This window comes from Barbus barbus, assembly GCF_936440315.1.
Source record: "Barbus barbus genome assembly, chromosome: 40".
In the NCBI taxonomy this organism is placed as follows: Eukaryota; Metazoa; Chordata; class Actinopteri; order Cypriniformes; family Cyprinidae; genus Barbus; species Barbus barbus.
This window is the reverse complement of record NC_136718.1, coordinates 25,237,840-25,264,080: the sequence shown is the minus strand read 5'-3', so window position 1 is coordinate 25,264,080 and position 26,241 is coordinate 25,237,840. Positions and strand designations below refer to the sequence as shown.

Sequence of the window (26,241 nt, the reverse complement as noted above, 5' to 3'; positions counted from 1 at the left end):
CGGGGAGCAGTTGGGGGTTCGGTGTCTTGCTCAAGGGCACCTCAGTCGTGGTATTGAGGGTGGAGAGAGCGCTGGACATTCACTCCCCCCACCTACAATCCCTGCCGGCCCGAGACCCGAACCCGCAACCTTTGGATCACGAGTCCAACTCTCTAACCATTAGGCCACGACTTCCTGTCTATTGAACTTATAGGGCTCCCTGGAAGTCCTCACATTTTCAACTTTTTAATAAAAAAATCTAGGATGAAATGTATATGATTTTAATATGACTTCATGAAAGTCAACATAAAATACTACATATCTAGAGAATTGTGCATGTTACTTTGTAAAGAAATTACTGAAGACATTTTCTTTCCCATCTCCAGCTATTAACATGGAATTACATGTAAAATGGTGTGATTCTTGATTCTTCTTTATATAACAGGATCTGAATAAAGTCAACATTGCTTGTTAATTACATTAAAAATTAACTTGCTCATTATTATGCAAATACACATTAGAGAATACTTCAGTTCATGACCATCTGCTCACATAAACATTAGTTCAGAGAGACAAAATATGAACAAGGAGGATCTTTATTTTTGACTTGCATCAGTTTCATATAAATTAGTGTATTAAAGGTAAGTTTCTTATAAGTAAACAGAGAGCATTAGAAGGCTTTACACTGATAGTGCTTTTTTACTCTGGTTTCACCACAATATCAGCAAATCCATGCACTTGAGTGAGCAGACGGCAGTCCATCGATGCCAGGAGCTTCTGAGAGCCGGAGACGGTAGGAACAAACTTCTCCATCAGTGTAACAGTCTCAAGCTTCTCCACATCACTGACAGAAAGAACCAGAATATAACGTTACAGGAAGCTTTTTACTCTTCAAACACAGTTTATCATATTTAATGTAGTACGTTACATCTGTTTTTAACCATAAACACATCACGGCTGAAATGAAAATGCTGTTAAACACTGAAAGTCTTACCCATGTTCGATCTTTCTAACGCTCTGCATTCCCAGTCCCTCTATACGGAACAAAACATTCTTCAATACTTGTGACAGCGGGTTCTGGAACGTGATCTTGACGGTCAACTCTTTACCCACCACAGCTTCCTCTAGAGGCTGAAACAGTACAAACACGATCAATGAATGCAGAATGAAATGAGAATAAGATTTGAGAGCTAAAATTGAGGAAATGTATTTAAATGTAGTCTGTTCCTCACACAAACAATCATGTGACTTTAGAAGACATGGACTATAGTGCACAAGTCATATATACTGCTGTTATAATTAGTGCTGTCAATCGATTAAAAAAAATTTATCCCACCTAACATTATTTATTTTTAAATATACTTTTATATTACAATAACTTCACATTCAATCTTCAAATTAATGTATAAACAACAAAGACAGTATTTTTTAATATTTGTTTAATGGCATCTGGAGGTGAGTATCACTGATACCAATACTTCTGACATCTCTAGGAAATTGCTCTTTTTTCCTAATATTTAACCATTGACTATAGTCAGTTAACACCACAGTATACTTAAGAGCTATCAATTTGAACCTTTAATAGACTTTAAAAAATAACAACTTCTAATTTACAGTAACTGAACGTAATACAATCTTCTCATAAACCCAGTATAATAAATGTCATATTTACCTGTTCCCTTCAGCAGTTAGGTAATAAACAGAAATTGAATGTTATCAACACTAAATTCTAAATTAAATATAGATGAATCCTTAAAGCTACAAATGTTATTGATTTTCTCTTTTTCTTTTGTTCTTGGATTAACAGACATCACAGCAGCTGGGTTATTAAGTTATTTGGCTGCTATTACTTTAAGAGATGCCGCTGCTGAACGTGACTTGGATCTGACATGCATACTCGTAGTTTTATTTGCGCTTTAATATGAAATGATACAGGCAAATTGCCTACGTTAATGTGCTAATTTTGACAACACTAGTTATGGTACATCACAAATCAAGACTAGTGACTCATTGACGTACTGTGAGTATGAGGTCAGGTGTTCGCAGTCTGAAGTTGAACTGTGTGGCTAGAATCTGTTTGGTCTGATTGATCCGACCAGTGACCGTGAGCATCAGAGCACCCTGGTCCACCAGATGGTTCATGTACTCGTTATACTGCAGAGTCCAAGGAATAGTCTTGGCTGAAGGGAGACAAAGGAGCATGACATTAATGACAATGATAAAACAATTATAATGAGAACAATTTGTCATTTTGCGGAGTACTCCACCCTGGGTTTCCTCCTCTTTGCTTTTACCATGTTTTTACAGATTTTGAATATTGAATATTGAATATGAATATTTGAATATTTCATCGTCCCCACACTCACATACATTTTTAATTAGTAAATACATATCAGGTCAGTCAGATTGTGAATGGATTCATGAACAGGATCTAATTGAAAATTCCATTAAAAATAGGCCTGCAAAATGATTAATCATGATTAATTCCATTCAAAATAAAAATGTATGTTTACATACTATATGTGTCACAAATCCGGTCTGTGGCCTTCATCTGATTGCCATCCAGAGGTCGTCCTTTCATTATATTGACTCTCACACTACACAGACTGTTTCACGTTACCCCGGACTACATTACCCATCATCCATTGCACTGATTATATACACACAGCTGCATCCAATTAGACATGCTTTATAAACCATGAAATTGAATACCAACTGCAAGCAGGTCTCATCAAGTGATTTTTGACAAAAGCAGCTACAGATTCAGACATTGTGAGGCACAATAACCAGAGAAAAGTATCTGCTTGGACTGTTTAATAGTCAAACTCCGCTTACTCTCTTGCGGTTTGAGATCAATAGGAATCCGGTCCTTCTTCACGGTGTCTTTCAGCACTCCAGTGTAGTACATGACCATCACCTCATACAGCAGACTGGCCGTGCGTTGTTTTGAGCTTGTGTTCTTCAGGACAATGGAGAGTTTGGCGTCTCCACCGATACGAGGTCCTGCCCCATCCATGACGATCTCAATACTCACGTCGTTGTCGGTGGGCGACGGATAAAAAGTCGGCTTGGAGCCGAAACGACTGGCTGTTTCCACTGCTATGCGCTCCTCCTCTGAACCTGAATGCAGAAAAATGCAGAAGAACAGACTGAATGAGTCATTCGTGCTGGAACTGCTCCGATTAATTCAAACCCTAACTCGTGACTTCGATAACTGATTTCAAGCTATTTACTAGCAAAAACAGTTTAAAAGAGCTATTAATTTTCAAATTTGTAATGAAAAGCACGTAGTGATGAGTGACCAGAAATTTTCTAAACTCTGAATCAGTTGGAGCTGAATCAGTTAGCTCCAATCGGATCGCATATCGCATATCATTTGATTCAGATTGTAACTTTAGAGCTCGGATTCTGAATAATTTAGATCGGAACATTGGAGTGGGTTCGTGAATCTTTTGATTCAGATCGGGACAACGTGATCACAAATAATTTTGATCGGGACTTTGGAGCACTTATCATGAATCATTTGATTAGGATTGTGTATCACAAATAATTTGATTTGCATCAAAATGGAGTAGGTTCACAAATCATTTGATTTAGATTGGAACTTAGGAGTGGGTTTGCGAATCATTTTACAAATCGAAGGATTCGTGATACGTCCCAAACTGAAATGATGGCTCACGAGTCTTTATTAAGATCGGGACTTAGGAACGCATATCGTAAATCATTTGATTTAGATCGGAATTTCAAAGATGGTTCGCAAATCTTTTAATTCAGATCGGGACTTTGGAGCACGTATCGTGAATCTTATCTGATTTTTATTTAAAAAAAATGTTTAATTAAACAACGCATTAACAATTAAAAAAATTAACACTAAAGCAGACTTAATTTGACCCTATGAAACAAAATTCAAACAATACATGCCATTCTGACGTTCTTAAATGTGGTGTGACAGATCCCTGTGGCAGCTTCAGTTTAAACAGCAGCGCGGATAAGTCTCTTCCACTTTAAAACTTTAGAATAATGGTCCATTGTTAACAAGTAACTATGCAGGAAGTAATAGGTAGTACTACATTAACACTTAACTTAATACTATTAACTAATACAGAAGCAAGATTAACTAAGCAGTAAGTAGTAGCAAATTTAGGACAAAAGTACAAACCCGATTCCAAAAAAGTTGGGACACTGTACAAATTACGAATAAAAAAGGAATGCAATAATTTACAAATCTCATAAACTTATATTTTATTCACAATAGAATATAGATAACATATCAAATGTTGAAAGTGAGACATTTTGAAATGTCATGCCAAATATTGGCTCATTTTGGATTTCATGAGAGCTACACATTACAAAAAAGTTGGGACAGGTAGCAATAAGAGGCCGGAAAAGTTAAATGTACATATAAGGAACAGCTGGAGGACCAATTTGCAACTTATTAGGTCAATTGGCAACATGATTGGGTATAAACAGAGTCTCTCAGAGTGGCAGTGTCTCTCAGAAGTCAAGATGGCAAGAGGATCACCAATTCCCCGATTACTGCGGCGAAAAATAGTGGAGCAATATCAGAAAGGAGTTTCTCAGAGAAAAATTGCAAAGAGTTTGAAGTTATCATCATCTACAGTGCATAATATCATCCAAAGATTCAGAGAATCTGGAACAATCTCTGTGCGTAAGGGTCAAGGCCGGAAAACCATACTGGATGCCCGTGATCTTCGGGCCCTTAGATGGCACTGCATCACATACAGGAATGCTACTGTAATGGAAATCACAACATGGGCTCAGGAATACTTCCAGAAAACATTGTCGGTGAACACAATCCACCGTGCCATTCGCCGTTGCCGGCTAAAACTCTATAGGTCAAAAAAGAAGCCATATCTAAACATGATCCAGAAGCGCAGGCGTTTTCTCTGGGCCAAGGCTTATTTAAAATGGACTGTGGCAAAGTGGAAAACTGTTCTGTGGTCAGACGAATCAAAATTTTAAGTTCTGTTTGGAAAATTGTGACGCCATGTCATCCGGACTAAAGAGGACAAGGACAACCCAAGTTGTTATCAGCGCTCAGTTCAGAAGCCTGCATCTCTGATGGTATGGGGTTGCATAAGTGCGTGTGGCATGGGCAGCTTACACATCTAGAAAGGCACCATCAATGCTGAAAGGTATATCCAAGTTCTAGAACAACAAATGCTCCCATCCAGACGTTGTCTCTTTCAGGGAAGACCTTGCATTTTCCACATGACAATGCCAGACCACATACTGCATCAGATCTAGAAACGCTCTTCATTAACTGCAAGCCGTTCTATTCGCCGCGGGAGTTCTGCTCGTTCATTCTCGTGAGTGTTTACATTCCACCGCAAGCGCACGTGAGCACAGCTCTACAGAAACTCGCTGATCTGATCACAGAGAGTGAACAACAACACCCGGACTCTGTTTTAATCATTCTCGGGGACTTTAGTAAAGCAAATCTCTCCCGTGAACTGCCAAAATACAGACAGCATGTTACATGTCCCACCAGAGACAGTAATATATTGGATCACTGTTACACAACAATAAAGGACGCATATCACTCGGTTCCATGAGCAGATTTAGGACTCTCTGATCACTGTTTGGTTCATCTTATTCCATCCTACAGGCAGAAACTTAAGTCTGCGAAGCCTGTATTAAGATCTGTTAAAAGATGGACTAACGAAATAGAGCGGGATTTACAAGCCTGTTTCGACCTGACTGATTGGACTGTTTTTGAAGCTGCGGCAAATGACCTGGACGAGCTCACAGAGACTGTAACATCTTATATCAGTTTCTGTGAGGACATGTGCATTCCTACCAGGACTCATCTATTCTACAACAATGACAAACCATGGTTCACTGCCAAACTCAGACAGCTCCGTCAAGCCAAAGAAGATGCTCACAGAAAGGGGGATAAAGTCTTGTACAAACAGGCCAAATACACACTGGAAAAGGAGATCAGAGTGGCAAAGAGGAATTATTCTGACAAGCTCAGGAACAAATTCTCTTCCAGCGATCCGGCTTCAGTGTGGCTAGGATTAAAGGACATCACCAGCTACAAAACACCACCCCCCAGCACTCTGGAGAATCAACACCTGGCAGACGACTTAAACGAGTTCTTTTGTCGTTTTGAACGATCACCCCACACCCGTCCCGGGAACACCCCTCCACACAACCATTCACACCTCCAGCAACCCCTCTCTCCCCCACACCTACAATTCAAATCAGCGAAGACGATGTGTGCCAGGTCTTCAGGAAGAACAAAAGAAGGAAAGCACCTGGTCCAGATGGTGTGTCACCAGCCTGCCTAAAAATCTGTGCTGAGCAGCTGGCCCCCATCTTCACACAGATCTTCAATAGATCACTGGAGCTGTGTGAAGTCCCCTCATGCTTCAAACGCTCCACCATCATCCCCGTCCCAAAGAAACACAAAATTACTGGACTTAATGACTACAGACCTGTGGCACTAACGTCTGTAGCCATGAAATCATTCGAAAGACTGGTTCTGGCTCATCTGAAGGACATCACTGGACCCTTACTGGACCCCCTGCAGTTTGCCTACAGAGCAAACAGGTCTGTGGATGATGCAGTCAACATGGGACTGCACTTCATCCTGCAGCATCTGGACAGACCAGGGACTTATGTGAGGATCCTGTTTGTGGACTTCAGCTCTGCTTTTAACACCATTATCCCGGAAACCCTTCAAAATAAACTAACTCAGCTCTCCGTCCCCACCTCCGTCTGCCAGTGGATCAACAGCTTCCTGACAGACAGACAGCAGTTAGTAAAGCTTGGCAAATTCACATCCAGCACTCGAACCATCAGCACTGGAGCTCCTCAGGGCTGCGTACTCTCCCCACTGCTCTTCTCCCTCTACACCAACGACTGCACATCTAAAGACCCCTCTGTCAAGCTCCTGAAGTTCGCAGACGACACCACACTGATCGGCCTCATCCAGGACGGTGACGAGTCTGCTTACAGACAGGAGGTTAAGGAGCTGGCTGTCTGGTGCAGTCTCAACAACCTGGAGCTTAACACGCTCAAAACGGTGGAGATGATCGTGGACTTCAGGAGAAACCCCCCTGCTCTCCCCCCACTCACCATCATGAACAGCACCGTGACTGCAGTGGAGTCATTCAGATTCCTGGGCACCACCATCTCTCAGGACCTGAAGTGGGATATTCACATTGACTCCATTGTCAGGAAGGCCCAGCAGAGGTTGTACTTTCTTCGCCAGCTGAGGAAGTTCAACCTGCCACAGGACTTACTGAAACAGTTCTACTCTGCCATCATTGAATCCATCCTCTGCACCTCAATAACTGTCTGGTTCAGCTCAGCTACCAAATCTGACCTCAGAAGACTACGGAGGGTAGTCCGGACTGCTGAGCGAATCATTGGTACAACCCTCCCCACTCTCCAAGAACTGTACTTATCCAGAGTGAGCAAAAAGGCTGGTAAAATCACTCTGGACCCCTCACATCCAGCACACAACCTCTTTGAACTTTTACCATCTGGTCGACGCTACAGAGCTCTGAGCACCAGAACGACCAGACACAGGAACAGTTTCTTCCCTCAGTCAATACATCTCATGAACACTCAATAAATAAACGTAGAACACACAACTAATACATTATCCATTCACCACACTCACTTATTTTATTTTCTCATTTCTAATTTGCACATACTTGACCTGTACATACATAGTCGCCTATATTATATATTATACATTGTGTATTTTTTTTTTTTTTTTTGCTGCTTTGTACATTGGTCATTGGCTATTTCCTGTTATTTTGTTTCATTACCTGTGTCCTGTCCTGTTACTGTCCTTCTGTTGCACTGTGGAGCTTCTGTCACTACAACAAATTCCTTGTATGTGTAAACATACTTGGCCAATAAAGCTCATTCTGATTCTGATTCTGATTCTGAATTACAACATCATGGCTGCGTAGAAGGAGGATCCGGGTACTGAAATGGCCAGCCTGCAGTCCAGATCTTTTACCCATAGAAAACATTTGGCGCATCATAAAGAGGAAGATGCGACAAAGAAGACCTAAGACAGTTGAGCAACTAGAAGCCTGTATTAGACAAGAATGGGACAACATTCCTATTCCTAAACTTGAGCAACTTGTCTCCTCAGTCCCCAGACGTTTGCAGACTGTTATAAAAAGAAGAGGGGATGCCACACAGTGGTAAACATGGCCTTGTCCCAACTTTTTTGAGATGTGTTGATGCCATGAAATTTAAAATAAACTTATTTTTCCCTTAAAATGATACATTTTCTCAGTTTAAACATTTGATATGTCATTTATGTTGTATTCTGAATAAAATATTGAAATTTGAAACTTCCACATCATTGCATTCGGTTTTTATTCACAATTTGTACAGTGTCCCAACTTTTTTGGAATCGGGTTTGTAGTTCCTTATTAGATATGTGATAATTATTAAATAAAAAATCTAATTGAGAACTACTTGCGAACTATGAACAATTGATAAAGAATAACCAATTAATTACTAATCACAACAGTAACGTCTTAAAAGTGAACAATTGGGTTCTTTGTGGAAACTAATTTATGAATATGATATCCCCCGAATAAGTCGGCTACAGTTTGAAATTGTGACTACTACACTTACCAAAGGATGGATGCTCTGTTTATTTCAAACAAAAACAGAATAATAAAAATGATAATTTATTTGAAAATGTTAATAATTAGGAAGTAATTGAATTAGTTAACAATTATGAGCTCTAGTTTGTGTCAGTTCAGTATGCCTCCGACTCCAAAAGACCTACCTTTAGCGACAGTAAGGACTTGGGGAGGACATTTCTTGAATATAAATAATGATTTTCTCTTGACAAAGACAATTCACATCCTTAATGAAGGCATCGACTGCATTTATATTGTGTTAAGCACAAAACTGCATATTACAGATTACTGTCAGACTTTGTTTCCCTGTGTCTTGTGTTTCCACGTGCTCCCTGTGTTTCCTTATGCCCTTATTTGGACTTCCTGTTCCTTTCCTCGTTTAGAGTCATTATTAGTTCATTTGTCCCCAGCCCTGTGTTTAATTACTCCTTACATGTTTCTGTTCTTCCTCGTTTGATTTCCCAGTGTTCTTAAGCCCTGTGTCTCCCTGTCTCCCATGTCCGGTATTGTTTGTCATTGTTATTGTTTTACCCCCAAGAAAGTATGGCAAGCCCGCCGGCAGAAAGTATGGCAAGCCTGCCTGCAGAGAATATGGCAAGCCCGCCGGTCGTTGCCGTCCCAAGCTCAGTGCCTGCTCCTCGACAGTGCCCGCTCCTCCAAAGCGCCCCCAAGAGTCCGCGCTTCCAGAGCGCCCTCCTATGTCTCTGCTGGTCCAGTCCAGCCCTCCTGCATCTCCTACGTCTCTGCTGGTCCAGTCCAGCCCTCCTGCATCTCCTACATCTCCGCTGGTTCCGTCCAGCTCTCCTGCGTCTCCTACGTCTCCGCTGGTCCCGTCCAGCTCTCCTGCGTCTCCTACGTCTCCGCTGGTCCCATCCAGCTCTGCGCTGCCCGAGCGCCCCCAAGAGTCCACGCTGTCCGAGCACCCCCAAGAGTCTGCGCTGCCCAAACGCCCCCAAGTACCAGATCGAGCCCATACTTTCCCCAAGGATTTTGTTTGGGGGGGGGGGTTGTAGGGCTCCTGCTGAAGAGGCCGAGGCGGGGGCTGGGGCCGCGGTCTTGGAGGCGGACCCGCCATGGCCGCCCAAGCTCCTGGATCCGCCATGGCCTCCCGCGTCTCCTGTCCCGCCATGGCCTCCTGAGTCTCCTGTCCCGCCATGGCCTCCTGAGTACCCGGATCCGCCATTGCCTCCTGAGTCCCCTGTCCCTCCATGGTTCCCGAAACGGGCGCCACTCTGGAGGCCGATAGCCCTGCCCCCACCCCCCCTCCCCATTGGATGATGTATGGCGTGAGGACGCGCCTTCCAGAGGGGGGCGTAATGTCAGACTTTGTTTCCCTGTGTCTAGTGTTTCCACGTGCACCCTGTGTTTCCTTATGACCTTATTTGGACTTCCTGTTCCTTTCCTCGTTTAGAGTCATTATTAGTTCATTTGTCCCCAGCCCTGTGTTTAATTACTCCTCACCTGTTTCTGTTCTTCCTCGTTTGATTTCCCAGTGTTCTTAAGCCCTGTGTCTCCCTGTCTCCCATGTCCGGTATTGTTTGTCTTACCCCCGAGTTCCACGTTCCGTGTATTGGCTTCAATAACGAAGGATTATCGAACGTACTCCTTGTCTCCTCCCTCCATGCTCCCCGAGCAGTGTGACAATTACAGTATCTGGTAAAATGTCACTAGTGCCTCACACAAATGAATGACTGTACACTATGTGTCAGATTTAAATGTGTTAAATAACTTACTAAATTACTTAGTAATTACTGAGTGGTTAAGGTGTTTTTCACTTTAAAATAATGGTCCAGATCTCTAGTAGTTCCTGCAAGCTGACAAGGTAATGTTTGAGTAATTAGTGAGGGGTTAATGTATTTTTCACTTTAAAGCTAAAGTGTTACTAAGAAACTACTAGTGATTTGGACCATTATTTTAAAGTGAAAAACACGTTAACCCCTCAGTAGTTACTCACATAAATTAATAAGTTATTTAACGTTTTATATCTGACACATACTGTACAGTCATGCATTTGTGTGAGGCACTAGTGATATTTTACCAGTAGGTCATTTGTAGTGGGATACATATTGAACTGACATAAAACAGAGTTCATAATTGTAAACTAATTAAATCATGAGCTTGTTAGCATCACTTCCTAATTGTTAACATTTTTAAGTGAATTATCATTTTTATTATTGTTCTATGTTTTAGTTTGAAATAAACAGAGAACATTCATCCTTTGGTAAGAGCAGTAGTCACAATTTCAAACCGTAGCCGACTTATTTGGGGGATATCATATTTATAAATTAGTTTCCACAAAGAACGCAATTGTTCACTTTTAAGACATTACTGTTGTGATTATTAATTAATTGGTTATTCTTTATTAATTGGTCATAGTTCACAAGTAATTCTCAATGAGGAGATTTTTATTTAATAATTGGCACATATCTAATAAGGAACTACTTTTGTCCTAAAATTGTTACTACTTACTGCTCTTAATTGTTACTAATCTTGCTTCTCTATTAGTTAATAGTACTTAGTTAAGTGTTAATGTAGTACTACCTATTACTTCCTGCATAGTTACTTGTTAACAACGGATTATTATTCTAAAGTGTTTCCAACACAACTTATAGCGCTTAATAAACATAAATGAACATTGGAATGATGAAAGATACAATACAATACAGCTTGTGAATATGTCACTTAATTTATCTCAGGAAAGATATCCAGTGTTTACAGTTAGTTATAAAACACTAGAGACAAGCATATTTACTGTTATTTATAGGTGTATGTTTGAATAAATTTGTCATGAAGACAATTAAGTGTTTATGAAACTATCTTATGTGCAAGTGACCTTTCAGAAATGTCAGTTGTATTTAAGAGTAATAATTATAGCAGAAAATAAATAGCAGTTGAATATAATAGTTGGGATTCATTTTAACCTCTAATATTATAGCAATATCAGCAGATATCATATGATGCCTATGATGTCTATGATGCCTTAAAATTATTTCAAGGAAGGCAGCTCTAGGTTTTGGACCAGATGCATTTGTTTTGTTACCTTCTGGGTATTTGTAGAGGTGTGTGATGTCCATGCGGGCGTCAGATCCTACAGCTTTAGTACTGATGCGCTGACCGATGGAGCTCTTCTCCACATGAACCTGACTTAAACTTCCATCAGGTTTCTTCTGCCAGTAGATTCTGTCACTGTTCACCTGAGACGCACAGTGAAACCAATTCAGCCATTCAGTAGATGTTTTGACTCCAAATTAAAAATGCAGAGAAATGTCATCAGACACAAATGAGGGTGAAAAGAAGTTTGTATGAAGCACGCACTTCAGCAAAGACAAAAGGAGTGTCGAATTTCAGGTCGACTTTTCCGTTGCGTACGGCGGAGACAGGGGTGGGACCACAGCGGTGTGAACCCTGGCTGAGCTCCTGAGGGGTCGCGTCCACCACCTGCCACCCACCGTTACCTGGTGGAAGATCTGGACGGGTCATCCAGGATTCGTTCCACACGTGGAAGTTCCTACAGAGCCACAGAGCCAACATGAGTGTATTGTTAGTCACCAATTTACAAAAATACACCTGAACAAGCATTGACTAAAACAGGGACTGAAACTCTTTTTAACAATTAGAAATGAGACACTTTACCTTCAGAAAATCATGACCATCAACCTCAAACTAAACACTATCAGAGCATTTTTTCAACACTGATTTGTGTGATTTTGTGTTGTTACATTATTTATTAACAACAGTCACACAAACAAACATTAAATAAACACATTAATCAAATGCACAAAACATATTAAAATTAAATATTTAAGAAAATAACTGATGCATTTCTATATTCCATGAAATTCCAAGAAATAATGTTGTTGTTTTCTTATCTATTTCATGCTAGGTTAAGTTTTTGTTAAACATTAGTTTATTAAGCATATTTATTAGTTCCCCCCAAAACAATTCTACCTCTAATACACTGAAATCAAGAAAGTGACACTAAAGTGTTATATACAGTGTTATTTTAATGCCATTAATATATTCAAGTTTTTGTTAATATTTTACATTTATTTAAAGTTGTTAAATTTGTTGTTTTTGTCATTTTTTTATTAGTTTTTGTTTTAAACATGTCTATAAAGTTTTGTTAAATTTTTAGTTGAGTTTTATTGTTCATTATTTACTCATTTATTTTAGTGCTTTAAATTTAAATTATTTTAAATTTAAAAGAAAATTAGAAATGTTGCCTTGGCAAATAAATGAAATAAAACAAGTTTAGGTTATTTCGTTAGCATTTGTTTAATTTTAAGTGGTTTTAGTTTTAGTTAACAATAATAACTGCCACATTAATGTAAAGTGTCAGTAATGATTGCTGTATTTGAGAACTGTTGCTAATGAAAATTTAATTTAAAATCTCCCAAGTATTAATTTCACTGATCAGAGATCAAAGTATAACATGAACCTGACACTGATGACATTAATGACAGTAAAAGGAACTTAAGGTGATGGTTGTTATCGTACCAGACAGAATCGCTGGTCTCTTCTTTAATGAGCTCCAGTTTCTCATCAAGATAAACGTCTGTGGTCAAGGAAAGGTCCGTGTCGTGAGCGGAGCTGAAGTTGGTCACACAACGGGTGGGAATACCAAGACATCTCAACACTGAGAGAGAAATGGAAAGAACATTACAAAAAACAATTATACACTCTGAACTGTAAATAGTGCAAAACTTGTAAACAGTGATGCAGTTGCCCTGAACGTCAACAGCTTTGCCAAGATTTGTTAGGGCAAGACACTCATGACTTTGAGCTATTTTGCTACCATAACTTCTCTTCTTTCAGACTAGAAAACATCTAAAATACACTTTTAAGTGTTTATTGTATTGCACTTTATCTATTTGATTTTGTAGATTTCAATTACAAAACATATCTTTAAAGAGTTTTTTCTCCACTTTAGCAGCACTTACAAACACCAAACTTAGCAAACATAATCCTCTCTATATTCTGAAGGTTTTTACTGAGGGGTTTGTTCATATTTCATTCTCCTGATATTATTAATGCACTTTATCTATTTGCAGCTGTTGATCTAAATTATAATACATATCTTTAAATGTTTTTTTCTCCACTTTAGCAGCACTTACATACACTAAACAGCAGTTTTATTCCTCTCTATATTCTGAAGGCTTTTACTGAAGGGTTTGTTCATATATAATTTACACTGATTTATATTTATATGTATAAATATATATTTATATTCCATTCCCAAAATATAGTGATTTTTCTGGCTGTTGACAGTGTTTTCTGATTTATCGAGTGACAAAAAGAGAAATCCAAAATGTACCAGATGTGGTGACTCCTGCATAGACCCAGCACTGGCCGAATTTGACAGGCTTCCCTGAGCTTTTGTAATACCGTCTCAGGATGTCACCGCTCCCGCTCCAGGCAGTGGGACTCGTTCCGCCTTCGAAGCTGTCTGACCAATTACCCATCAGCACACCGCGGTCATCATTGGAGTTCACCTGTCAGAACAGAACAGAACAGAAGAAAGCTTTTCAAAAACAGGTGCTTATCAGCTCTTGAATCATGCATTTATTTTTATGTTCCTCACAGGTCCTTCATCTTAAAATGTCAGAAAAGATGTGAGAACAGGAAATGATGACATCAAATTTCAATTTCTAATGATTATGCAATAAATGTATTGTATGAAGACTGAACTGCTGCTTGTAGACATTGTTTAAGGATACATAGTTCTTTTTTATAAAAACAGTAAATAAATAAAAAACAAGTATACTTACTGACAAATTTCATAGGTATTTTTATGAAAACAGAATATAGCAGATTTCTGTAACTGTAGCTTATAAAACGTTTCTTTAAAATGTTCTTTAGTGCTGTATTTAATTTACATTATTGTTCAAAAGTTTGGGGTCAGTAAATGTATTAAAAACATATTAATACTGTTATATGTGACCCTGGATCACAAAACCAGCCATATGGGTCGATTTTTCAAAATTGAGATTTATGTATCATCTGAAAGCTGAATAAATAAGCGTTCCATTGATGTATGATTGTAAGCTTTCCATTGATGTATGTAATGATAGGACAATATTTGTCTGAGATACAACTATTTGAAAATCTGGAATATGATGGTGAAAAAAACAATCAAAATACTGAGAAAATCGCATTTAAAGTTGTCCAAATGAAGTTCTCAGCAATGCATATTACTAATCAAAAATTAAGTTTTGACATATTTATAGTGGGAAATTTAAATACTATCTTCATGGAACATGATCTTATTAATATCCTAACGATGTATGGCATAAAAGAAAAACAATAATTTTGACCCATACAATGTATTGTTGGCTATTGCTACAAATATACTTGTGCTACTTATGACTGCGTTTGTGCTCCAGGGTAACATAGCAAGGATGCATTAAATGGAACAAAAATGACAAAAACATGACATTTATAATGTTACAGCGGATTTCTATTTCAAATAAATGCTGTTCTTTTTAACTTTCTATTGATCAAAGAATCCCAAAAAATAAAATGTATCACCGTTTCCACAAAGATATGAACTGTTTTCAACATTGATAATAATCAGAAATGTTTCTTGAGCAGTAAATCAGTATATTAGAATGATTTCTGAAGGATCATGTGACACTGAAGACTGGAGTAATGATGCAGAAAATTCAGCTTTGATCACAGCAATAAATTACATTTTAAAATACACATACACATAGAAAACAGTTCTTTAAATATTTCACAGTATTGCTGTTTTTACTGTATTTTTGATCAAATAAATGCAGCCTCGGAGAGCAGAAAAGATATCAAAAACATAAAAAATCTTAAAAAACAGACTACAAACTTTTAAACAGTAGTTTATATTTATAATATAATTATTATACTTCTATCACTTAACATAGCTGTTATTTCACTGTGTTTATGATTATTTAAAGGGGTCATATGATGCTATTTTAAAGATCATTATTTTGTGTATTTGGTGTAACAGAATATGTTGACATGCTTTAATGTTCAAAAACATTATTTTTCAAATACTGTACATTATTGTAGGTCATCTATGCCCCGCCTCTCTCAAACGCATCATTTTCTACAAAGCTCCTCCTTCCAACAAGTCCAGTCTGCTCTGATTGGCCAACTGACCCAGTGCATTGTGATTGGCCGAACACCACGAGCAAGCGTCGGAAATGTAACACCCCGTTCCTTAATCGCGAGCTTCAGCTTTCAAGTTAGTTTTACCATCAGTTCAAGCCTGAGAGGGGAACAGAGTCACGTGACAGACACAGTTATGATGCTCGTATGTATTTGCACACAAGCTGCAGTTAAGACGATTTCTGATGGGCTATACACTCCACTGTGATGTGACCCTGTTCCCCTCACACACACATACACACGACAAGTTATGTGCAAAACTCCATTTGAACAGTCAATAGCAAATACTTAAACTAATAACAAAACATACTTACAGTCGCTGATTCAGAAGCGCCAGATTGTCATAGCAAAGTTGGAATTGACCCTTTTTTTTTTTAATATCCTTTGTGCATAGCAAGCCTTTTACTTACCACTCAGCGTCCCCCTGACATGGCTGCATCAACACTACTGTGGTTACTGAAACACGCCTTCAGTCTTTGCGTGAACATTTGGGCGACATTACGCAAATATTTCCACACCGTGACGTAGAGATGTGGGGGCGTGTTTGAATGAGCCGTTTTAGGGGGTCATGGCAGAGTCTCAACTTTTATAAAGAATATCTTTTTGGTTTTGAGACTTTAGTCTTTGCCACTTTAGGGATCTCATCTATGCACGAACAGCTTGGAACACTCCAAAGAGAAAAGAAAACTTGAAATCACATCATATGACCCCTTTACGACATTTATAACAAATCTTTAAAAAGTCAGATAGTGAGACTGCAAAGGTAAAATGTGACGTTGTGACCTTTTTGCAGTTCTATATCCATTAATGCAGAAGTCTGTAGAATTAAAGGACATATCTCTACACTAATGATGCTTGAAACTGTGCCAGATGAGACAGAGGAGAATGTGTGTTTCGATGAAAGCTTCTGTAAACAAAACAGCACTAGCTCTGGTGTTTAACATTCACCGTCTTGAAAGAGATAGATTCCTATGAACCTAAAACTACCACATGATGTCGACTGTAATTCATATTCATGATTTCTTATGAATCTATGTCGATGTCATGTGAATGTGACTCACCAGAGCAGAAACCATTCTGGACACGATCACTGGATCCCTCCATTCGGTCATAGCCACCTGACCCTTCTCCAGCAGAAGCAGACACGCTTCCAGGATGTCCTGTTCAAACTGATAAAAATAATGAAAGAAAAATTAATTAATGAATAATGGGATTGAAAATAAATATAATAATGGAAGTAATGATAATAATATAATCAGAAATAATCATACAATCTGATTGAAATTGATAAAAAAAACATAAAAATAACAACAACAATAATAAATATGGAAATAACAACAATCATAATAGCAATAATAATAATAATGATAATAATAAATTAATAATCAAATTAAAGATAATATTAGAATCTGTTCAAACTAAAACAATTGTATAATAACAATAATAATAATAGAATCACAAATAATCATTGAATCTGATTAAAATGCATTTAAAAAACATAACAATAACAGCAGAAATAATAATTAAAATAATAATGGACATAACAACAAACATAATAGCAATAATAATAATAATAATAAAATTATAGATAAAATAATTTGTTCAAACTGATAAAACAATTCAAAATAATAATAATAATAATAATAGCAACAACAAAAATTATATTAATAGTGGAAATAATAACACAAACAGAATTGTATATAGTAATAGAATGGATAAGATAATTGCAAATTATAAATAGCAATTTCAATAATAATAATAATTATAATTATTATTATAATAATCATAAATCCACGAAGAAAAAAACACAGGAGAAATGTAGGTGTAAACATAGCACACATAATTATAAAGCAAATAACTGTCAGACAACAGAACAAAACAGGGAGTATATATAATGGGTCAATTAATAAGACACACCTGCAACTAATGTGTAACCGAGCAAACTAATGACAAGATCAGAAACTAGAGAGACAAGAACTAAACAGGGCAGGAGAACATGGAACACAACAAAACACAGCAAAAAGTCCATAACCGTGACAGTAGAATTATAGATTATAATAGAATCTGTTCAAACTGATAAAACTATTGCATAATAATTTAAATTCAAATAAATAAATAATTAAGAAATTAATGAAATAATTAATTAAATCAATTTCACTCCCTACAATAGAATTGTGTTTCCTCACCTGGGCAAAATTCCATGTTCTGCCTCCAATTTGCTGCTCGGTTCCGTAGTAAATTCTGCCCATGCTATTCAGAACATACTCCTTCCTTTCCGCTTCATTATCCAGATACACGGGATCATCTGAGGAGAGACAGATCCATGTGGTGTTACTTCATTAATGTACACTACTAGTCAAAAGTTTTTGGACAGTAAGATTTTTGAAATGTTTTTTGAAGAAGTCTCTTCTGCTTACCGAGCCTGCATTTATTTGATCCAAAATACAGCAAAAGCAGTAAAAAATTTTTTAAATATTTTTACTATTTAAAAGAACAGTTTTCTATTTGAATATATTTTAAAATGGAATTTATTCATGTGATCAAATGAAAATTTTCAGCATGATTCTTCAGAAATCATTGTAATATGCTGATTTGCTGTTTAAGAAACACATGTTGTTGTTATTATTATTATTATCATCATCATCATCATCATTATTATTATCAATATTTAAAACAGCAGAGTACATTTTTTTTTGAAATTATAGAAAGTCATAGTTTTATGTAGCAAGGATGCTTTAAATTGACATTTATAATGTTACAAAAGATTTCTATTTCAGATAAATGCTGTTATTCTGAACTTCATATTCATCAAAGAAACCTGAAAAAAAATCTACTCTGTTTTCAACATCACAATATTAATAAATGTTTTTTAAGAAGCAAATCAGAATATTAGAATGATTTTTGAAGGATCATGTGACTGGAGCAATGATGCTGAAAATTCCGCTTTGAAATCACATGAATAAATTACATTTTAAAAATGTATTACAATAGAATGCAGTTATTTTAAATAGTAACAATATTTCAAAAATTTTGCTGTACTTTGGATCAAATAAATGCAGGCTTGGTGAGCAGACGAGACTTCTTTAAAAACATTACAAATCGTACGGTTCAAAAACTTTTGACTGGTAGTGTAAATGAGGGGAAACGAGTGTGCTTGTCTTTTGTTGACTCCATACCTTCACACCAGGGGTTGAAGAGCATGTAGATGTCGTTTGGGGTGCAGGGGAACAACAGTCTGCCCCTTGGTGAGAAAGACTCGACGGTCACCCTGTAGCGGCCGATGGAGGCGGTGGGAAGAGTGTTGACCGCCAGCCGCACGCGTTTGTCCTCCTGCTCCACGATCTTCATCTCCCAGCGGCCATCTTCCAGGACATCCACTAACGGGACAGAGATGCGAACCCCAGGATTACTGGTGAAGATGGGATCTGTGTCAAAAACACAAAGACATGGAAACGTTAAATGAACAGCGTTTTAATGATTTAGTTTAATCAAATCATTTGTCAGTGGCTCAGTTGGAGATCCATTAATAAATGAGACTCAATGAGCAGCTGGATTAGATGGATTAGGTTACATAATAACTAGTCCTGGCCCAAACCCAACTACTTCATGACTCACATCCATCACGAATGAAAAGATTAATCTGTCAGTCCTTCTCTTCTGAATAAAGAGCAAGATAATTGAACTAACCGTCAGAATGTCTGGGCATCTTTCTGTCTTTGTCACACTGATTTATCATTCAGACAATGCCAATGCGTCAGACTCCGGATGAAAAACCATTGACAAAAAAATGTGACAATTTCCGTAGCTGCTGCATGTTTGATGGTTGAGTACAGAAAGAATTAACATAAATCCAACAAAACATAAATTAATCAATTTTAAATACACCTTATTGTCCGATTATGATTTTGGTTCTGATTTTTTTTTTTTATTAATGATTGAGTAATTTTAATTCTGAATTTCTATCATGCGTCTGTATGCAGATTATTTTGATTCAAGTTGTTCTTCTGGTACTGCTTTTATTTCTGATTCTGATTTAATTCAGATTCAGATTTTTCAAACATTTGATTATTTTCAGTTTTTTTTTCCATTATAGTTTTTATTCATTTCTTGAATTAGTTTTTTTTTTTTTATTATTATTATTTATATTTTTCATTTTTACTTTATTTTATGTTTTAGTAATTTTATCATTTTATAATTTATTACTTTTTAATATGTCTATATAGTTTTTATTCATTTTTGTTTCAGTTTTAGATATTTTCACTACAGCAAGTTAAACTAATGAAAATGAGAAATGTTGAGTTCCAAATAACTGAAATAAAATCATTTTATTTAAATAATTTTATTCTAGTTTCCAATTCAAATTATTCAAGTTTTAAAAATGTTTTTATTTTATATAACTCTTCTGTGAGTTTAATGGTGATTTTGATTCTAGGTCTAAGAAAAATGTTGTTCAACACGTCCCTAGATCTAATAATGCAAATAAACACGCTGTCAGATGTGTGTCTGGTGGGAATGAGAAGGAAGTACAGCAGTAATCATGAAAAATATTCACTAAACAAACTCAAAACAAACAGCAAGAGGGAATCCAGACAAGTCCAGACTTGAGACTGTCATGTGCAGAGATGGTTGACTTTGAAAGTGTCAAATGAAAAGATAAAAAGATACTCACGGATCACTTTAAAGGTGAAATGAGTCATTTCTGAGCACCTTGTGAGATTAAATAGAACAAAAAAATGACTGTTGTCAAACAGGTTTTGTGAATGCGGCTCTCTCACCTAACTTCAGCTGCAGCTGCAGCTTGTCTGATTTGGGGTTGAAGGGTCTGGAGAACTCGATCCACATCTGGAAGGTCTGTCCTCTGCGGACGATCAGCTTGCCGCTGAAGTAAGTGTCTGTATGATGCTCGAGACGGTTCTGCCCATCCTTGGATTTTAGGAGGTCGACCGAACGGACCATCAGAAGCTTGTCTGAGAAAGAGAGAGAAAACGTACAGATATAAAGACCTAAGATCATCCAACTTAGAGCATCAAATCTTAGTGTTTTCCAGCAATAGTGGATCCAAATAAAATGCAGTTTTATACATTTTTACATTTTTTTACATTTTATTCATTTAGCTGACGCTTTTATCCAAAGCGACTTACAATTGCTATATATGTCAGAGGTCGCACGCCTCTGGAGCAACTAGGGGTTAAGTGTCTTTGCTCAGGGACACATTGGTGTCTCACAGTGGATTCGAACCCGGGTCTCACACCCCAAAGGCATGTGTCTTATCCACTGCGCCATCACCACCAAAAATATAGATTTTCATTCTTTTGCACAATGAGGTTTTGTTTATTTATGCATCTTTTAAAGATTAAAAAAAAGCTTTCTAAATTAAACTTAAAGAACTTGTATTTTTTTAAAGCAAATGAGCCTTCTCACCTGAAGCAGCTGATGTCCCAGCTGTTGCAGATGCAGACGGGGTCGTAGGCACAGCTGCAGGGGTGCTGGCACTGGGACCTCCATTGGTGTTGGGGTTAGAGCTAGACATTTCTACAAGCAGCCTCAAATATATAAAGGGAAAATACATAAACATGTCAAATGCTTAAAATAAATAAATTCATTTCTAATAAATAAATAAAAAATCATATAATATGAATAAATATGTAATAACATTTAAAGAAGTAAATCAATAAATTATAATACATATATTATAAACAAATTTCAATAAACTAAGTTATAACACACATTTATAAAAAGTCAAATGAATTCAAATATAAATAACTATACAATAAAATGTATAAATAAAATTATAATACATAAATAAATGTATTCAATTATTTATTTAAATTTAATATCCTTCTATTTAATATTAAATAAAATTTAATAAATAGAATCCAAAATAAATAGCTAAATAAATATAAGTAAATAAGATCTAATATATAAATGAAGATAATACATAATATATTTAAAATTATAAATTTTATTATTCATCATATAATTCATACAGTAAAAAAAAATAGGATTAGTTACTTTGGATTGAAGCATCTACTAAATGAATAAATGTAAACGTAAAATATATTCATCAGTTATATAAATTCCACACCTTTGTATTTAATTCCAGGTTTACGTTAGATTTGATCTTGACTCATAAAATACTTCACATACACTAGCAGTGAGCATTTGGACAAACATGACCGAATTTACATTTGTCACAACAACAATCTTTTGACCCAACTGCTTCTGCTAACACACCTTTTAAAGGGGTCATATGATGCAATTTCATGTTTTGCTTTCTCTTTGGAGTGTTACAAGCTGTTTGTGCATATATAAGATCCCTAAAGTTGCAAAGTCTCAAACCCAAAGAGATATTCTTTATAAAAGTTAAGACTTGTCCACGTCCTCCTAAAACGGCTCATTTAAACACACACCCCCATGCCTACGTCACTGTGTGGGAAGATTTGCATAACACCACCCAAATGTATACGCAGTGAAAGAAGGCATGATTTTTATTCTCGCTGTAGTATTGTTGCTGCCGCCGGCGCCATGTCATGGAGACGCTGTGTTTCGTTGTGAAAGCGAAAATACTTTGTTTGGGCTTCCTAAAGAGGACACAACTAGAAATCAGTGGTTAAGTTGTATTTACAACACTGTTCCAGAACAGTTCAACCAAATATTAGAGTGTGTGCAGCGTATTTTACTGAGGAATATTTCCTGAACCTGGGAGTAGCCTACAATGTGAACACTATGAATGGCTGTGAACACTATAAAGTGGGGTAATTCCAACGTAGCAAGGACAGTCTGGTGCTTCTGACTCACAGCCTGTAAGTATGTTTCCATATTTAAAGAATTTGCCACTGACGATTCAAACGCGAGTTTTGAGCAATGTAGAGTAGTGCTTGTTTGGCAATGTGAGTCATTATAATCAGTAATTATGTCCTCACTGAATGCAACAAATGCCTCGTTTATAGTGGGTTTTATTGTTTTAGTCTCGTTGCGAGGACACGGCAACACAACATCGTAAGGGGCGTAACATTTCCATCACACGTTTGAGGTTTTCGGCCAATTACAATGCACTGGATAGCTGGCCAATCAGAGCACACCTCGCTTCTCAGAACGATGAAATTTGTAAAAATCGATGCGTTTCAGAAAGGCGGAGCATAGGGGAGCAACAGTAATGTACAGTATGTGCAAAATAATGTGTTTTTTGAACTTCGAACCGCGTAAACACATTGCATTACACCAAATACACAAAATAATGTTATCATATAATAATGAGTAAAAATAATCATATGACCCCTTTAAGTTTAATTTTATGGACAAATGTCAATTGTGCCTACATTGTGAATTTCTTTACAATGCTTTATTTTAGTTGAGCCATATGGAGAAGTGTCATTTACTACTGTTTCCAGAATGCACCTCATGAAGTTTCTTAATGAGTCTTCATGACTTTACTATTATTCTAACAAATGGAAAATGGTCATAATAAAGAATCAATGAATGCTAGTATTCAAACCATATATCATAACAACATTCTTCTCTCTTTGAGCTGATTTTAGAACACATTGTTTTCATTTGTCATTTTATTATTGAATAAATATTCTATTTGCATCTGTAGATTTCATAATGAAATTATAATGATATCTTTAAATGCCATTTTTTTAAATGAGTTTTTTCTCCACTTCAGCAGCATTTACATACACCAAGTTTTACAGTTTTATTCCTGTCTACATTCTGAACATTTTTATAGAGAGATTTGTTCATATATCATTCGCCTGGTTTTATACACTGGTTTATTAATAAAACCATATAGTGAAAAAAAAAATATTTTCTGATTTATGGAGGGATAAAATGATTCAAAGTCCCCTCTATAAAGACCTTTGACTCTAATATATCAACAAAATTAAACACATTTTTGAACCTGGCTTTATCCAAGATTTATTTCCTGGAAATCTATGCAAGTTAGTACATATTTAATTAGATAATGTATTATTTGCATACTTAAACTTTTCAGAAAACTTGTAATACAAAAAAAAATGTTTGCAATTCTTAAAGTAATCAGTCAGCTGGGGAAATATCGTATTAGTATTAAGTATTAGTATAAGTTTTAGTTAAATTCACCTGTAACGTTTTGCTTTAAAGTTTAATGCAATAATGGTGCTGTTTATGTTTTCAGTATATGCATATATGAATAAACATGACCTGTTGATCAATTATGCGTAATGTTTATTATGAATTAATAAAGAAAATGTGTTATAAAGTTTTTTATAATGCAGTATTTGTAATGAAGTCTTACCTGTGAGTTTGAGGCGTCTGGCGTGTGAAGTTCAGGTGATCTAACAGACCGGCTCGTGTTCGCGCCGATGAATTCAAAGAATGTTTGGCACTGAAGAACCTGTTCACGGCTCTTATTTACCCAAGTGTTGCCACTCCTTCTTCACTACAGAAGAGTCGACAGATTGATGAACAACAATCATGGCATTCCCAGTCAGGAAAAGATTAAAATAAAGTGAATTTCTTCATTTTCTTATTAAACTGGAAATGTTCCAGGAAATACAAATCATAGTGAATCACAGGCCATCAGAACCGGCTCAAAAACTATGAATCACAAGCCAAAAGCCATTTCTGTAGCCTGAAAGCAATTAAAAGAGTTCAACAAAAATAAGCCTTAAAATGGCTTAATGCCATAATAATAACAAATAAATATATATATAATTTGTTTGTTTATTGCTTGTTTTTTAGTAGTAGTAGTACTTGAGCATAAAATGCTTTCTGTTTTTTATTTCTTTGCGTGCGGAAGAAAATTCAAAGGCGCTATTTAAGACATGGTTGTCAGAACTTTCCTCTTATCTTTTATGTGAAAGGACTCAGATACAGTATCTATTGATAAATCTGAAGATTCTTGGAGATCATCTATTTTTTGCTTTGGTTTATTTTTATCTATGTTTTGAATACCTCTGGAAATACAGCTGGATTTGTAAACTTTTTAAAGGTTTCCTAACTATTGATCAAATTCAGCAACAATTATATTATTTTAAATTTAATTGTCTTCTTTTGTTATTTTCACACTCTTTAATCTTTGAAAACATTTTCACTGTAAAAAGCCCTGTGCAATTATTATTATTATTATCTGTGCGGCCTCATCTTGGCCATACTGTTACATTGGTCTTGCTTTGTAATTGTAAGGTTTATTTGTCTATAAATCTGAAAATATTACAATAAATATAATATTCAAAAAATTTTGTTTTATATAATGTTTTTATTAATACCAGTTATTGTTGTTTTGTCATCTGTTGTCAAATGTTTATAATTACAATCCATTTCAAGGTGAAGTACATTATTTCTGCTCTGTTTTCCACAAACAAAACTAAAAAAAAGAGGTGTGTCCCATTTCACATACTTCTGCAGTTTTCTTTACTTTTTTTGTAGTTAAAAATGGTGCATATTAACACATATACCTATATTGTGCATATTTAAACTTTTGAACCTTGACACCCAGATAACAAACACATACACCCATGCATACATTTGGACATATTAATATTCATTAAACATGCTTTCATAAAGACCTCGGATGTTTTACATAAGGTGACACAGAAGAAGAGAAACCTGTCTGACACATTTCATCGAAAGGGTGAAAGAGTGGGTGGAGGAAGGAGATTAGGATGGAGAAACTGAACAGAGGCGTGTGTCCTCTCCTTTTCTGAAGCATGCAATTATTATCATCGGTCTGGTATGATAAGAGCCCAGTGTTTGTGTACGGGAGGATCAGTCTGGCTTACGCTGTCAGATTCATAATAGTTATGAAGACATTTATCAAACGATGCACTAAAAACAGTATATGAGCTTAAACAAACTGTACAAAGCAGGTCTGCATATGAAAACATTAGCATATCACTTCTTAATAGCAGCAGATCAGAAATACACGCTTGAATTGATTGCTGTTAGGAAAAAGCAGCCATTTTCACAAAGAATTATTAAATGTGACAAAACCAGTCATAAGTGTCATTTTTTCTAAATTGAGATGTATACATTATCTGAAAGCTGAATACATAATATTTCCATTGATGTATGGTTTGTTAGGATCGGACAATATCTGTCTGAGATACAACTATTTGAAAATCTGGAATCTGAGGGTGCAAAAAAATATATAAATATTGAGAAAATCACCTTTAACCTGTTATCCAAATGAATAGCTATGCATATTTCTTATCAAAAATTAAGTTTTGATATATTTACAGAAGGAAATGTACAAAATATCTTCATGGAACATGATGTTTACTTAATATCCTAATGATTTTTGGCATAAAAGAAAAATCTATAATTTTGACCCATACAATGTATTGTTGGCTATTGCTACAAATATACCCCAGCGACTTAAGACTGCTTTTGTGCTCCAGGGTCACAAATGTAGAATAAGATTAAAGAGTTAAACTAATTTAAGCAAAACCCCTGTGTCAGAGAATCACAGTCACCTGCACCCTCATTAGCCAGA

The 26,241-nt window shown here is 36.3% G+C and overlaps 1 protein-coding gene across 2 annotated transcripts; it reads right to left on the bottom strand.

Annotated features, from left to right (window-relative positions):
• Positions 1–245: 245 nt before the first annotated feature.
• Positions 246–24,128, bottom strand: LOC306859556 (protein-glutamine gamma-glutamyltransferase K-like). Of its 2 annotated transcripts, none has more exons than XM_079400628.1 (14): positions 24,043–24,128; positions 21,189–21,310; positions 20,543–20,734; positions 18,944–19,192; positions 17,954–18,072; positions 16,829–16,936; positions 13,939–14,116; positions 13,122–13,260; positions 11,940–12,132; positions 11,665–11,818; positions 2,815–3,099; positions 1,999–2,159; positions 974–1,110; positions 246–823 (listed from the first exon to the last, which is right to left on the bottom strand). In XM_079400628.1, exons 2-14 carry the CDS (start codon positions 21,295–21,297, stop codon positions 679–681), a joined length of 2,169 nt encoding a protein of 722 aa, XP_079256754.1. In that variant the 5' UTR covers positions 21,298–21,310; positions 24,043–24,128; the 3' UTR covers positions 246–678. The 2 variants fall into 2 exon arrangements, with proteins under 2 accessions (XP_079256754.1, XP_079256755.1); XM_079400629.1 differs by having other exon boundaries at positions 21,189–21,299; positions 24,043–24,062.
• Between the last annotated feature and the right edge of the window lie 2,113 nt (positions 24,129–26,241).